The 17,238-nt window shown below is 39.8% G+C and overlaps 1 protein-coding gene across 1 annotated transcript in view; it reads right to left on the bottom strand.

Moving 5' to 3' along the window:
• AFF2 (ALF transcription elongation factor 2) overlaps positions 1-17,238 on the bottom strand; it is a 260,919-nt gene that overhangs the window by 80,672 nt on the left and 163,009 nt on the right. The window contains exon 8 of the mRNA XM_074147510.1: positions 10,214-10,265. Coding sequence (XP_074003611.1) covers positions 10,214-10,265 — 52 coding nt within the window. The remainder of the gene's footprint in view (positions 1-10,213; positions 10,266-17,238) is intronic.

Below are 17,238 nucleotides of genomic sequence, written 5' to 3'. Positions count from 1 at the left end.
AAAGAACCTTTCCACATTAGTTGAGTTATATATACGGTTTTATATATCTATCTATCTTTGTAGATTATAATTTGTCTTGGAAGTTATACCATTCTGTTATTTATATAGAACACCTTACCTATGATCCTAAGTAATGAACCAAAACCCACTACTTATTGACTGCACTATAATGTGCTCTGATTCTGAAATAATACAGTTGGTACTAACTATGAATTCCTGTAGAGGAGGAGAACACAGTGTGCAGCAAACAAACCATCCAGAATTATGCTGGGAATCAGAAAGCTCAAATCCAAGGGCTGAAGGATTAGTATGTGATGATACATACATAAATATGTGTTGTGTTCCTTCTTTTTTTTTTTTCTTTACTTCATTGGTTATGCTTTCCTCTACCTGTCCCCTAATGTCAACAGAGGAGATTGTATTTCTTTCTTGCTAATTGCCTTTGACGTGAAGTTGGCAACCTTGTATTTGAGATTCTGTGTGTGATGTTCTGGGTCAGTCTCACCTTGAGGACAAAAAGCCCAATGTTACTGTATCTAGGACCAAAAACAATGGAGAAGATACTCTCCTCATCATGTCCTATTTTTAAAAAATAAGTGTTTTTCCTTCAGAAGCCAAACATGTGGGATGGATCAGCTAAGATCCGTTTTTGAAATATCAAGTCACCAAGCATGTGATATCTACAAATCAGAATGGTTCATTGAACTCTCGCTGTGTATGAACCACAGAGAGATTCTCATCATTGCTTTGAGCAATGCGGTAACCTTCATGGCTTCACAGAGAGATGCTCAAGAACACTTGAAATACTGGAAATTTAATTTCAATTGGTGCAGTGGAGGCTGGGTAAAGCAAAAAACAGAGTTTAAGTGGCCAAATCTAAAACAGTCTGTCTGTGGGTTAGGAGTCACCTTCATCCTTGATATAAGTGAACTGCTTTTAATTGAGCAACAATACAGATATATCTGGGCTTCTGTCAGCATTTTTTCCCAAATCCCTACATTTCCATCAGGCCAATAGTAGAAATCACACAAAGCAAGTATGCAATGAAAAACGTGGCCACTTCTCATTCTTGAAGGAGTATTCCATATTTTTTCATAAAACAGAGAAAAGAGCTACGCCACTAAGTGCATACTAAGCTCTGAGGATTGCTTGTTGCTTATGTAGACAACAAACCTGAGCTGGTTTTAAATTAGCTGCTGTGGGTACTATGAACATTGCTGCTTTTGTCACACAATCTTCAGCTTACTCAGGGTCCTTGGTGAACTTTACAATACAAATTGTTACAGCTGTCTGTCAGTGAACAGACTTATTTCAAAGATAACTCACATAACACGTATGCTTATTTTAGAACTTCAGTACCAATGTACCTTGACAGGAGAGGCCTGAAACTGTGACTTCTTTCCCCAATTATTTTGATGTACAGTGGATTCCTTCAAATGTGTTTTTGATGGGAAGTTGCTAATTGTACTAATTTTGACTCCGTCCAACAAAACAGAAATTGTAACATGACATTACAAATCTTACTGATTCTACTTTTGTAGCCCTACAAAACATTGTCAAGTTGCTTTACAAATGCTAATCAATGTCTCATGAAGTCTAGTAAATTTAAATACTCTGGCAATACCAGTTGACTTGGCCATTGCAGAGTTCTATGGCAGAGAACTGAACTCCTGGCTAGAGCTAGGCCTGATTTTTCATAAAAATTGTTTTATTTGGAAAACAAATATTCAGCCCTGGTGACAGAAAAAGTTGGGAAAATTGTCCTGAATGGTCCATGTTAAATAAAAAAATTCTGAAGTGAAATTCTGGTTTGAAACATCATTTCCTAGCAAATAAGCTGTCACAAATTCATTGCAAATGACCTAGGCTTAGTGGATAATAATCCTATTGTGAAAATATAAAACATCTAGCTAGGAATAAAGCTCAGTATTTTTCATCGTCTTATTTACTGATGATTTTTCTAAAATGTGTGTTTGGTTCAACCCTCCAGATGGCTAATAAATCAAAAAAATCCATTATTTGTTTGGTTTACTCCATAGCTGCATTTCAACATGTTAATCACATGATTAAAAATCTTGAGGAGGCAAAAGAATCAGAGAAAAGGTCAAGAAACATTTATAAGAGAAACAAAAAATTTTCTCTAAACATCCCTCAAGAAATAAGCAGCAAAAGGGTAGATTCAAAGACTACCCTGTGACCTCACTGCGCAGCCGCAGACAGTCTCCACAAACTGTGTATTCCTCACTTTCCCAGTTCTAACAGAGGACAGCAATTCTTTGTATCTCCATCCCTGAAACTTACCTGAACAGTGCTGATATTTTGAGGTCTCATAATGGGGTGTACTTTTAGTGTGCAATGTCCGATTGTTACTTTTCCAATGTTTACATGAGTTATAACTTGTTGTGTCAAAATGGAAAGGAGGACAGGTATTTCTCTTGGCAACAGCCCCTTGTACCCCTGCTCATTTGCAGTTTATGCCCTCAGATTTTCCTTTGTGGCAAAGGCCTTTATCTCACTCCTTCGGGAGTCCAACCTATCCTTAGTCTCTTACTTACTCTAAATCAATGAATAGTTCCCTAGACTTGAGAAGCAAAAGGGCAGAGTCAAAGAGTACCAGCAGTGGCAGTGCTGGGAAGACATGAATTGCTGTTGGTATTGTTCATGCCGCACATTTATTTCCTGTGAAGGACTAAAGACTTTAAGGATTTTAATTTATACTGAACATTACATCTATACTGAATGTTAAATCTATTACAAACAGGCAGCAGAGATAACAGAGGTAAACACATGTGAAATAACTCTTTTCTGACCTTGGTCTGGTTTAGGACATTGCTCAGATGACTTAGTGAATTACTAAATTGCACAGCTCCAAAAATTATGCTTAATAGTACGCCATGAAATTGATAATTTTATAAAGCAGGTACGCTCTCTGTGAGTGCACCCTGCCCAAATCAATTACACTGTCACACTGTGGTCCTGACCTGTCCCTGCAAGCAGGCAGAAAGTCTGTTCTGGGAAGATTCATCCTGCTGGCACAGAATGGAGCACCTCCAACCCCAGCAAACCTTGCAGTGGCAGATGAATTCATCGTAAGAAAAATTAAGGTGTTTAGTTCTCATTATGGTTCTCCTTCTGGAATATCTCCAGGGGAGATCAACTTTCACTTCACCCCTTATTCTGGCTGACAGAAGCCAATTACTGGATTTATCATGCCCTTTTCATCACCTACTTTACACTTGTTCTAGCCACCTATGAGTCCCTCCTTCAGACTTTTGCAAACTGTGCCCTTTTCCCCAGCCCCCCCTCAAAGCCAGCACTAGCACTATCCTCTACTGGTGTAAAAAAACTCCCAAGAATTTAGATTTTGAAGTTCACAGACGGTTGCTTGGGCTTTTACAAAAGAGCGACACTGCAGATGGCCAGTGTAAGAAAGCCAAACACTTTCTTTACCAAAATGCTTCACAAGGCATGCATGATAAAAATCACACTCTCCTTCTGAGGAGAAAAGGGAGATAAATGTTTCCTGTGTGGTCAGATTAGTGAATGTTGAGCACTGAGATGGCCCACAGACATCACAGATTTCAGATTTATTTTTATAGGACAGTATGGTCAAGTCTGGCTTTTCTCTTAACAACAACAATGCTGGTGTCAATCAATTATCTCACCTGCTGCTGCCTCTGCTTGCTGCCAAAACAATACAGGGCTTTTGCATAAGTGGCATATACAGCAAGTGACCTTAGGGAAATATATTTTTCCTCCACGCTTAGAACAAAGACTCCTTCACAAAAAAGATGTGTGCACAAGTATGTACACACAGGCAGTACAAGACCCATCCTGTGAACTGCAAGCTGCATCTCTCTCCTCCCTCATGCCCCAAAAAGGCTGGGAGATCTCCAGCATCTGGTCTTTACGGCTGCACTGAGGAACAACTAGCCTTTCCACCTCTGGTTAATTGGTGACAGAGGCGTCAGGTCGTTTTAAAGCTTCTCCTTCAGGTGAATGATGTCTTTTGGTATGGCTGACAAAGCCTGGCTGCTTCAGGCTGCTGGCATGAAAACTAAACCCAAGAGAAGCACCTGTTTAAGAGAGCACTGAGGGGCCATGAAGTGTCTTCTTACTTGTGGGGAAGTGAAGAGAGGGAATCTTGTAGCTGCACTTATCCATCTTTTCAACTAAGGCATTTCATCCCCCCTTTGTTAGGCCTGCCTGCCTGCCAGTATTTTCTTTTCCTGTATTATTTTCTCTACTACAGTGTAGGGGTTTTGAGACACCGAGCTGCCAGTACATATGAGACAACCCATGGAAAAGGCAAGTCAGTTGGGAGGGACAGGGCTCCTCCAGCTCCTGTGCTGGTCCAGGCTGCTGCTGCCCCAGAGCCCAGGTAAGAGAGCACGTCTGCAACCTGCAGGGACAAACTTATAGTTGTTGATCTGTAGTTCTGTACGCTCCAAAGCAACCATTTGTGCTGAGGGTTGTATTAATACCCTTCCTCACTGATGGATGACCTCCACAATAACAACATGTGCAGAAACAATTACATGAGATTCTGTGAATTTGAACAAGTTAAAAGCTTTTGATAACACTGTGTATTTTAGTGGTGTGCCATGTTTTTTGCTCATAACCGCAGCAAGCTCAGCCCAGATCTCAGTAGTTACTGAAAGCTTCTGCGTATAATAACCAATACATGGCATGAACCTACGTCATTACCATGTGAATTATGACCTTAGATATGTCAGCCATCGAATCTCTTCTTACCAAAGATTTGTCTACCAGAAGCTGGAGTATTCCTTTCACGCAGTTGATAAATGTTTTTTTCAACTAGTGTTGTGGAATAAAATAATTTGAATATCAATTAAAATGGACTGAGACATATCTTCACGAAAGGATTTTTCATGGTTATAGACTGACAAGGTTAGAGAATGACTGTATTATCCTAATCGCTTCTGTTTTCATTAATGCCTTAATGAAAACATTTCCCTACAGTTATAAAACATGACTGTAGATCTTAAACATTGGAATATGGGTTCTTTATCAAAACACATGCTGCTGTGGCTACAGCTGATGCTGCATCACTCTGGGATTTCAATGGAACCCAATGACAGATAAACTGTTTACATTAAAAGACTCTATCAAAGTTATTTTGCACCTAGTTTCATCCTAATCCATCTGATTTTTCTATAGCTTTGACAAGATGACCTCTCTCACTGTGTGTGCAGTATTGATGTCATTACTGAAGAGCTGTTCTTCAGCCTTTCTGCTGATAACATAGTAAATGGAAATGTAGAGAAACCTTGGGGAGGTAAACAGCTTGTTCAGGATCCAGCTAAAAACCGGGAAAAATTACAACGGGAAAGGATATCTGCTGTTACAAGGAAAGTGGTCACTGTTCCACTTTAAAAAGTGTTTACATGATACAATGAAGGCATATTGTATCTTAGAATTTCATAAATTTTTCAAAAATTTAACTTGAGTAAAGGGTTTGGAAGCTCAGTAAGTGTTATGAGAATTCAAAGCTCAGCATATGGCTGATCACCTTTTTAGACTCAGCTACGAAATCAAACATTTTGTATGTAATTACCTTATACTAATGTAGTGAAAAAGAATTACGGTTGTGTAAAATACAAGTGACAGAGCAGGGCCATGGATTATGTGCATGTCTTGTGTTTGTATGGTTATCAGAGAAATGGCAGTAAAGTGGCAATCATTAAGGGAAGAAGGAAAAAAAATCAAATAGAAAAGAAAAACATCCTATTGATTTGTTCTGCCAAAACCACTACATACATAAAATACTGAAAACGGAGCAGGTCTGTAACTAGTATCAAAGTTTCTTTCGTTCAAAAACACACAGAACGCTAGCAATGTGCTTTAAATTAAGTACGCATTTCAAAGGTTAACAGGACTATTCCTTAGGCAGAAGAACAAAGAGGAGCTGGTTGAAGAAAATTGGGTACACTACTGCTACTTAAAATACTGTATCCAGGCACAACTCGTTTGGATGCCTTTGAGCTCAAAGCTAATTTGAATTATACAGAGGTGCTTTAAAGAACAAAAATACTAACCTGTGTTTTATCTAAGCTCTTTTAGCTGAACTGAGCTACTAATTAAAAATCTTCACTGCTCTTCCTAATTTCTGATGTATTTTTTTAACAGAGTAATAAAGCCATCTAAAAGCTCTGTCCTTCCTCACAGAAGACTGTTAACATCTCTGAAATGCTTTGTCATCCAACAGTTTTACTAATAACATGTCTGTCATCTGCCTTGACTGTATCTCTCGTAGCCAATCTAAAAATATTGTGCAGTAGGACTTCTGAATGCAATACTGATGCATATGCCAACATTCCTCTCAGGGACAATACTACAAGAGTTTACAATCCAGGCAATGCTTAAGTGTAACAATATTTCTCAAATAATACATTAAACAGATGTGTACCTGGTATTATAAATATGTGACACAAAAATCTATTGGGTTGGTCATTGTGCATATTAAAAACCATTCAAGTAGGTCAAACTGTGGATAACTTAAAACTTTAAAGACAGCAATTTTAATAAAACTGTCAATACAATTTTCTTTGTAAAAACATTTGAGACTGATTATGCTGCTTATATTGAAAAAGAAACACAAGGTCTATATCTTTAGATCTTTTATTGAACTGTGAGCACAGCATCAATAACTGCTTCTCAGCTGTAAATGAAAATTGATTCCAGATCTAACCTGACGTTTTCTGTGTGTCTTTAATCCCAAATCACCTGCAATGAGACATAAGAATCAGCAGTTTATCTATGGGACAAAGCATGTGTCATATGGGCAGATCCAAAGTGTTTACACTGAAGACGCTGTGGGGTGTGTTTACATGTGTTAGATGTAGGCGATAACTGTGGTGTCTCCAAGCGAGGCCCAAAAGGTGATGACGGGAGTTTGCACCTGGAGTGGAGTGACTTGTAACTTGCCTCATGCTCTATTGCAAAGACCAATATGGTCCAAAGCTTTACAGAGCTGAAGTCTGAAGGGACCTGCAATGAACATCTCATTGGACCTCCTGCATGTCACAGTCCAAAGAAAGAAATTCACTTGACAGCTTCTACATCAAGCCTGCAAGTGTCAGAGGTCTAACAGGAGAGTGAAACCACAAGGTTTCCATGCAATTTAAAGCAGTTTGGCACTAGCAGTTTGGATTTCCAGTCAGCTCTCACTTGCTGAAGCCTCTTCAACCATTTGGGGTAAAATTAAAGTGTATAGCCTCCTTTCAGGAATCTTTTTCTTGGTCATTATGTTGCCAGGCCATCATCATGCGTGCCTTAACTCTTTTTGGCCAAACCATAAAAGCCCTAAGACTTATATTAATAAGGGTTCTCCATATCATGGTTATAACTCTTAGGAATAATTTCCAGTTATTCAAAATTCTGTTTGAAAAGTGAATACTAAAAGTGGGCAGCACGCGCAATAACAGCCTTGCGAATACTATCTATAGAATAAACACCTTCCACTGACTTCAACCTGGTAGTTCTCCTCTTATCCAGAAATCAGGTTCAGCTTCTTCATTTTAGAACTGACTGGAGCTATCATGTGTGTTGGGTTTCTCCTCAGGAGTGGGGACAAAAGGAAAGAGATGTTTAATACCTGAAAGAGCACGAGGTCCACAGACCTGTAAACAGCTCTCCCTGTCAGAATGCGCACATGCGTACAGCTGAACTATAGTGGTTATTAGACTGCAAAATCTTTATGTTAAAAAAGAAGTATTTTTCTAACTTTGAGCTCCACAGTTGAACATTCAACATTGTAACATTCACATATTGTAATTGCCTTGGTCTATCCCTCACGAATAAATATTTTACGTACTTTTTGGAAAAAATATTTTGCAGTCAAAAACTACTGCAGTTACTTTGTTGATGTTTATGTGCCTGGTCAGTGGGCCAGATCAACCTTCCTTTGCATTTCCAATCCCCTCTCTTTAAAGAGATATGGCAGAAGCTGCTGAAGTGCAAAGGCAGTGCCAGTGTAACGCGTGAGTGATGCAGCAGAGCCACGCTGCTCAGCTTTGCGAGGCCTTAGTCTGGGACGCAGTATGTGACAAAAATCTAAAGGACAGACACATACAGTCATTCATTCAGGAAACCTAAACCTCTGCATGATTCTTTCCTATAATATGTATAACTTCGTCTGTGCCCTGTAGTTGTAATACAAATAAAAGAGATGCAACCATACATATGTGGGGTACATAAGAAAGGTGAAGGTTTTCACTCCAAGATTTTCCCTTGGAGTGCAGGGCATTTAAGAAATATGCTCAGCGTTAATCTATTTCTTATGCGATTGGAAGTTTTCATGTTTGGAATCCCTAAATATTCAGATGATAATCTATTTCTTAAGAAGATATTTGGGAGATCTTAGGAGATTTGAATCAATTCTAATCATTTAGAGTGAGATGAAGCTCACACTGATAAAAGGAAAAACATTTTCTGTGTACTATAAAATTTTGAGAGACTACATGAAAAATCCTTATTGTGCTTTCTTGTCTGTCTGCAGCTTATGCTGTGAATGGTAGGACTGGAAAGCCACATGGAGTTTTGGTGCAGTCTGAGGCTTCCTACAGCTCAGGCACATCACCACCACACAAGGACTCAGACTGCAGCCCCTGAACTGGGAGCAATGTGACACTGCTTATGAGGACAATGCTGCCTTTGGGTAAGAGACACGCAGGTACCACACGACAGCAACGATGTTTTGGGAACTATCAATACTCCACTGTGCAGTGTAGACATAACCATGTCTTTTCTGCTTGGGAATAACATGGGAAATGACACCTATTCAAGTCAGTGAGGGCTTTTTGTTTGATATCAGCAAACGCTAGTCCGGGAATTTGCTTCCTCATTCAGCAATGACACAGGATTTCACCTTGGCAGTGTAAATTTGGAATAACTCTACTGAAGTCACTAGAAAACTACTACGGTAGGAAAACAAAAGTAACTCCTACCTGATAACGTATTTCCACTTCTACATCTTGGGCACCTCACTATCACAATGTCATTTTTCAGGACTATTTGGGCAAGTTTCCAATAGATCGGGAAATCTTCTGGTTTCCTAAGACACCGTGTTTGTACAACAGCGCATTGCACAAGTACAGGCTTTTGATCCTTTGGCTTCAGATGAGAGCACAAGTCTGTCTCAGTGCTAAAAAATACCGGCTTGTATGACCAAGGGGTCAGCTGATACCAGAAGGTAAATCTTTCCTGGCATGACCCTAAAGGACAGATTAGGTAGGCTGAAGGAGAAAATTTAGGTGGTTTAAAAAGAAATTAGAAAAAAGTATCGGCTTATAATTTACATATCCAGGGATGAACAGATGATCTTACACCGAACTACAGCATTACCTTCCTCTCTATTCCAGATGTTTACACATATGAACGTATTGCATATATAAAGTAACACGAAGGATGAATTTAACCCAAAGCCTCTTTTTTTTTTTTCTGAGAAGAATGTTGAGAATATGAGTTTCAACAGCTTTATTTCCCAGTATTATCTATAAATATTTATAAGTAGGTAAGATAGAGAATAACATGAACCAGTTTTCTGAAAATCATTCTTCATTAATGTCCCAAGTAGGTTGAGAGACTTTCAATATTGATTTATAGCTACACACTGAAGATTTTCCCTCTCACAAATGGGAATCACTGAATTACTAACTATGGACTTTACTCACTGACTGGAAAAAAACTTATGGACCCAATCTTCTTGGGTACAATTTTACAAATGAACTGCAAAGTGCAAACCAACTCTGCAGTTGTGATAGTGGTCCAATATGGTCTTTTTACATCCGCTTCCAAAAAAGTCATCAATGTCAGAAATTGACTGCAAAACAATTGGAGCCAGTTCTACCGTTAGTTTGGTACAATGAAGGACAGAAACTCAGAGCACTTTAGCTATTCCTGGATGACGCCACGTGTAGTCTCTTACTTACAAGGCTAGTAAGTCATGTTTTGATTTAGCTTAATCCACTTCAGAAAGTTAATTCAGCAAAACTGACAAAATGCATTCGTATTTAAGAATATGTTTCCTCCCACTGAGTTTTTATGCGCAAGCAATATTTAAGCTAATGGATTCTGCAGCACCTCAAAATGCTTTTGATGCAAATATGGTAAACCAACATGCAAGCACATTCAACTGATGAAACAGCTTTATCAGATTTATGATCTATGCACTCGTATCAGATGTATTTACCTGTTCATTGTCATCTTCATCACTGCTGAGTTTCAGATCATCCTCAAGCATTCTGAAAAAAAAGAGAGACAATTACATCTAATGAATTAACTTTATATACAATGGGCTGAATCTACTCTTCAGCAAAGTCAGAGGAAAAACTCCCTTTCAATTCAACAACAGCAAAATCAGGTCTGTGATAAGCAAACTGATGAATACTCCATGTGTGTATGTATGTTTTAGTCCTCTGTGGGGTGCTAGGTAAGAACAAATGTCTTTCAGACTCATCCGTCATAAAGTTTGGCAGTCAGTTCCTCTTTCATGTCCTCTTTTATTTGCATATTGTTTCACAGTGATTAGTCCATATACACCTATGTGTATTTCTAAATCAGGAGGTGGAAGAGAAATTCAGCTCTGAGACTGAAGTGAGAAAAAGTGCTCCGTGTTTCATTCTTGATCGAGGGCATCACTGATCTTTGAGGCTGGTACCAATCCCCCACCTTATTCAAACTGAGAATGCAGAATAGCAAGAAGAGGAGGAGCTTGTCTGAGGTTTGATGGGACCTCACAGTTGTTAGTATCAAAAGGCAGAGCAAATGTTTTACAAGCTAGGAATCTGCTAATTCATATCCCCAATTTTGTTTTTTTTTTTAAATACAGGGAAATCTCACATCATTGCTCCCTGTCTTTGGTTAAAGGGGAAGGAAACTCCTAAAAGATATGGTTGTCCCAATGTCTCCTTCCTTTCCTTTGGCAGAAGAAAGAGTAATGCATATTACTATATTAACATTCATGTTATATTGCTTCTTTTTTTTTTTATCCAAGATTTGCATATGGCAAAACACATGGGGTAAGAAACCATATTATTTGCTATTACATCTTTGCAGAAAGGTCTCTTCTTTCAAGGTCTGTCTACCTAGAGAGACATGACTAGCACTCACCAAATACACTCCCATACAGCTTCCCATATATTCACGCTTTTATCTGGTGGTCCTCCTCAGAGCTGATATTCCTTTGGGCACACTTACACCTCACATCCATATTTTCACCTTGACAAATCCTCTTACCACAGGATGACGTATGAATGAATCGGCACATCTCACCCAGATCTGCTGTGACAGCCACTAAAATTGTCGAGCTTCCTTTCTTCCAGCCTGAGCTCCTTTACCCACGGCAGGAGGCTCACAAATTGCAATTACTGTTTCCTTTCTGCCTTGATGGAGACTGAAGTCTATGATTTTTTATTGTTAGCCTTTAAATAACTGTAGCAATCAATGGATGTTCTGTTAGGAAGTTTTTTTTTTGTTTGAAGACTACCAGTAAATCATGGAAGCTTCGTGGTATAAGGAATTTTAAAGAGGGGACAATAATCCCAGTGTGGAAATATCAGGAGCCCTGCTGGTGCTCTTAAAAAGAGAAAGTGCAAGGAGATCTTTAAACCAGTTTGTAGAGTCATCTGTCTTTCGGTGACCTCTGTTGTCAGGCAGCTCAGTGGTTACAAAGTATGTGGACACATAACTACTAGTCATTAATGTCCTGATAAATGGCAGATGCCTCCCTGTAATATGTGAACCCATAAAAGTAAGACTGTAGCATGGATAAAGAATCTTTTAAACATAAGAATTTGTGGTGGGTTGACCCTGGCTGGATGCCAGGTGCCCACCAAGCCGCTCTATCACTCCCCTCCTCAGCTGGACAGAGGAGAGAAAATACAATGAAAGGCTCGTGAGTTGAGATAAGGACAGGGAGATCACCCAGCAACTGTCATGGGTGAAACACACTTGACTTGGGAAAATTAGTTTAACGTAATGAGAAATATAACCTAAATCTTAAAAACACCTTCCCCCCATCCCAGCTCTCTTCCTCCTGGGCTCAACTTCACTCCCAATTCTCTACCTCCTCCCCGCTTCGGCGCAGGGGGACAGGGAATGTGGGTTGTGGTCAGCTCATCACACGTTGCCTCTGCTGCTCCTTCTTCCTCAGGGAGAGGACTCCTCATACTCCACCCCTGCTCCAGTGTGGGGTCCCTCCCATGGGAGATAGTCCTCCATGAACTTCTCCAACATGAGTCCTTCCCACAGGCTGCAGTACTTCATGAACTGCTCCAGTGTGGGTCCTTTCCATAGAGTGCAATCCTTCAGGAACAGACTGCTCCAGTGTGGGTCCCCATGGAGTCACAAGTCCTGCCAGCACAGCTGCTCCAGAGCGGGCTCTTCTCTCCACAGGTTCACAGGTCCTGCCAGAAGCCTGCTCTAGTGCAGGCTCTCCACAGGGTCACAACCTCCTTTGGGCATCCACCTGTTCCAGTGTGGGGTCCTCCACAGGCTGCAGATGGGTATCTGCTCCACCATGGACCTCCACGGGCTGCAGGGGAACAGCCTGCCTCACCATAGTCTTCACCACGTGCTGCAGGGGAATCTCTGGTCCAGCCCCTGGAGACCCTCCTTCCTCTTCTTCTTCACTGACCCTGGTGTCTGCAGAGTTGTTGCTCTCACATATTCTCACTCCTCTCTCCAGCTGCAGTTGCTGTTGCCCAGCAACTTTTTTCCCCTACTTGAATACTTTATCCCAGAGGCGCTATCACCGTCACTGATAGGCTCAGCCTTGGCCAGCGGCAGGACCATCTTGGAGCCATCTGGCATTGGCTTTATCAGACATGGGGGAAGCTTCTGGCAGCTTCTCACAGAAGCCACCCCTGTTGCCCTCTCCCCACTACCAAAACCTTGCCACATAAACCCAATACAGAATTTTTCAGGAAATATTAATCTTTAGAGGCCTGGACTTTGGTGAGGAACAGGAACTTTTAATGCTGTTTATCTAGCAGACACATTCATTTGTTTCCCTAGTGTCATTACTTGCTGTGCTATTTTCAACGTATCGCTGTACCTCGATCTATCCACAGCCCCAGATTGTTATCTGTGAGTCTCATTACACACCAGAAGGACAATACCCCCAGGAAACAGAGACCATCTTCATACAGGACTATATCATTCTGATTCTTAACTCTAATTCAATCCTACACTCTTACTTTTCAACCTACATCTCACTTTAATGTGTAAATTATCTACTGCTTTAAAGCAGCACTGCTAGATAATGCGCTCTATTATTATTTTTTAATGCAGATCTAAGAGGACATAATGCAAAGGATCTTTTCATGAACGAAGCCCAAAGGGTGGTGGGTTTTTTTCTTTCCAGCTATCCCTTCTTTTTCATTTGTTACATGTTAAATTCCTTTTTGACATATCCTGGTAGAAATAAACCAAAAAGGACAAAGGAACTTCCATATTGGATAAATGGAAAGAACAAAGAAGAAAACATAAAAAAGATAAATGAATACACTCACTAACCAAACAGCCATCTGAAATGGCTGATTAATAACTGTCCTCATACAGCCTATACTGCAGACACTTTCTAACAAGTACAGTAAGCACAAGACATGTTTATTGAATATTGAAAAATATAAAATGGATATAAAACACGACTAGTAGGAAGGACAACTGTTAGAGTTGGTTTCAGATAAACTAAATTTGCGGGATTTATGAGTTCCCTTCAAGAGACTAATGGATGTTTAGACGACTAGAGAGAGAAAAAAAATGGATTTTGGTATTTCTTTAGCAGTTCTAAGCTTATCACTTGGAGTATATAATTCTTCTTAGCCTGTTCTGCTAAATGAAGAATATGTCATCCCATTCAGTTACAAAACTCAAAGGTTAAACAACTAAACCACACAGCTGCTAAAATGCATCACACTCTCCTGGCAGATGGAATAATTAAAGAGAAACTGACTATGGTATCAACAATAAATATATGGTAGCCAGAGAAGTGAGGGAATAAATTAAAAATACACAGTATGTGCAAATGAAAGTAGAATGCTGAAGAGTTCAAATAAGCTACTCCCAGAGGATATTGGTTGGAAGAGGTAATCTTTTACAGAAAACAGAGGACTAGATAGTCTTCCACTATTTTAAAATGTGCTTAATATTCTGAAGACATGGGTCACAGTAGCTTGTACTGTTTAATGTTTCTATTAACTCTCATTTATAAGCAAGTAGCATCTGATCACACTCAAAGCACAATAAGGGCTTTTTAAGATTGCCAGCAACCTTAATCCAAGGTGACTATTTCCCTATCATATCTAGAGAGGTAACCCATTTCAGCTTCAAAGCCCTGAGACAGAAGAGCTCCGCATCTACAGCTCTCACAAACTCTGTCTGGATGGTTTGAACGTGAAATTAGGCCCTCTTGAGTGAAAGATCCCTGTATATACACATATGATCTGTGCTGCTCTATGTAACTGCTAACCTCAGAAACACCCAGACTGGAGATTACAGAGTATATTTGTTATGAAGATCAGGTCACCTATTAATAAAGGCCAATTTGGCAGATATGTTAAAGTTACAATGAATACTGTCAATGAGGGCAAATCAAAGAGAAAACTGCCTGTATCAGAAAGCTATCTCCAGCGGTGTTATGAATTCATTTTATTTCCTATTCTTCTCTGACCCAGCTGACATTATTATTGAATATACATGTACTTGTTTGTCTTTTCATCCATAGCTAATGCAAAACACCACTTTAGGGAAAGAGTGGGATTAAGTAGGATTTTTTATTTCATTATTAGAGCAATGCCATTTACTGTAACAGTTGAAGTTGTGTCAGCACATTTATTATAATCTACAATTTTCAGAGGTTTATAATTTGGAATGTGAAATTATTGCAAAGTAGAAACGTCAGGACAAAGCAACGCATTTATCTGTGGTGTAAGTAGGGGCAATCTCATTGACTGACTACAATACCCACTTCCTCCAGGGATGAATCGGCTCCCAAAGCAGATTGTTCCTACATTACAAATTTAACTAGACAAATGTCTGAATGAGGGCTTTATTAGGAAGAGGTCTGTAAAAGTCTCACCAGAAATAGTAATAACAAAACATTATTTTTAGGAGCCTTCAACTTGTAACATGCCTCAGAAGATGACGAGATGGACCAAAATCAAAATGAGCTATTTTTATAACAGTTTATCATAATTTTGGAAAAACAAGCTAAATTTTTATCTTCTCTCTTTGACCCCTCATATATTTTCCAAAAATATCATTAAAAAAAAAAAGGCCATGATAATAAACCAGTTTAAACATAATCAGAAACCCTTCTGTATCTGTTCTTTTAACAGACGTCAAAAGATTATGCAAGTCCCATCATGGCTTCTGTTTCCCAGTGGGACAGACTCTGCTTTGTACCTTCTTCCTCTCCATGTTCATCATGAGTGAGCCACGGAGTCCCTCTGGCCACTCCAAACAGTTGGTACAGCATGAGTTACTCAGTTAAAATATAAGTCTAGGCACATTTTTTTAACTGTTTCAGAGAAGTCATGAATAGTGAGAGGCCAAAGCTGCAGAGCAAGATGATCTAGGAATTGATGAGACTTTTGGGGCCACTGAAATAGGTTTTCCCACTTTGCTGGGAGGAGCAAAGGCAACAGAACCACAACTCAGCTCTGGGTTCTGGGCTGAAACTTACTGGGGTGTCACCAAGCTCAGCTTGCATGCACACTGAAACTGGACTTGTAGCCCAGCCCTATGGTTCAGTTCAGCAGGTGTTTTGTGCACATCAGACCTGCTGGTTTGGGATCCTGCGAATGACCAAGTGAGGATTTGATTAGGAGATGTGAGGTAATCTCCTCCCTGAAAAAGCACTATTGTGATATAACTCAATTTCATATATTTTTGTAGAAGACACCGAACGTCTTAAAGGAGCTCAACATCTTTTTTTTTTTTTTCTTTTAATGTATAACATATCTAAATGCTTTTTACAAGTGAATAAGGTCCGGTTTGTCGGCAAACTTCTGAGAATGCTATGCATTTCTTCCTGCTCTGGTTGTGTAGGGCTACGATGGGAATACACTGTGTTTATAATAAGATGTTACGGGTTTGGTGAGACAGCTTCATCAAGGAGGAGGTGCTTACAAGGCAGCCTAAATAGGATCCAGGCTCTGCACTTCTAATTTGCTCTGGGATCAGTTCACCACTGCACTGGAGCTCCACTCAGATGTAAAAAAAGCCTTGTGGGAATAAAAAAGATGGTGAAAAGGGAAGAAGGGGGTTACAAGCAGACAGCAAAGGGAATACCGGGCAATTCCCTCATCCTGAGCTGCCCAGAAAATTAACTTGCTCATGTCAAACCACATTTCTACAAAATGCATATCCCATCTGGGTCATATCACAACAAACACAAGAGTTGCTTCTGCAGGAAGGAGGACAGGCAATGGCCTTAACCAGACATACAGACATACCATTCTTTTCTTGCCAGATTTGTCTCTGGTAAAATGGAAATACAAAGATTCATGTGTTTCAAAATATTTAGCCCATATATTTTTGTAAATCTTTAACATTGTCCTTGCAACCTCAATGGACAAACCACGCTTCTGTCCCGTTGGTGGGGTAGGATGTATTGCTTAAATTTGGCTGGAAAGAAAAGGTAAGGATGAAACTGTGCCTAGTGACACAAAAGACACAGCAAAGCACCGATAAGGAGAAGCAGGGGCTGGTAGGGGAAGCATATAGAGGATGTGGGTGCTGTCCAAGGAAAGAATTCCCTCCTGCCTCAACCTTCCTCTGATACAAAAGGACAATATTAAACAGAGGTTTGTGTGATTTAGATTGGAGCAGCGTGTGCGGCAACTAGTTATTCTGTTCGATATTAAAGACAGATCTTAGATGGTTATAACAGATTTCACTTCTGATACTTAATAAGACTTAAATCCAGAACAGGCAGGAATCAAATAAATGTCATTGAGGTGAAAAAAGTAGTACATTACCATCCTGAGCTGAGAAGCCCTTGTCACACTCCCATTTGCAGCAATACCTATATGGAGGGAACACTGTCCATGCAAATAGTGACTAGCACTGAGATGCAACATTTTCTACCCCTGAATGAGGCCGTCAGTTCAACACAATCTATGCCAGTTTACCCTATGGACTTTATACTGAACTTGTTTTTCATTTTGCTAGTGCATTTCTCTGTAGTATATAAGACTTCTCTGAGAGCAG

This window comes from Numenius arquata, chromosome 5 (genome assembly GCF_964106895.1).
Source record: "Numenius arquata chromosome 5, bNumArq3.hap1.1, whole genome shotgun sequence".
Lineage (NCBI taxonomy): Eukaryota > Metazoa > Chordata > Aves > Charadriiformes > Scolopacidae > Numenius > Numenius arquata.
The sequence above is the reverse complement of the archived record's forward strand: the minus strand, read 5'-3'. Positions and strand labels throughout refer to the sequence as shown.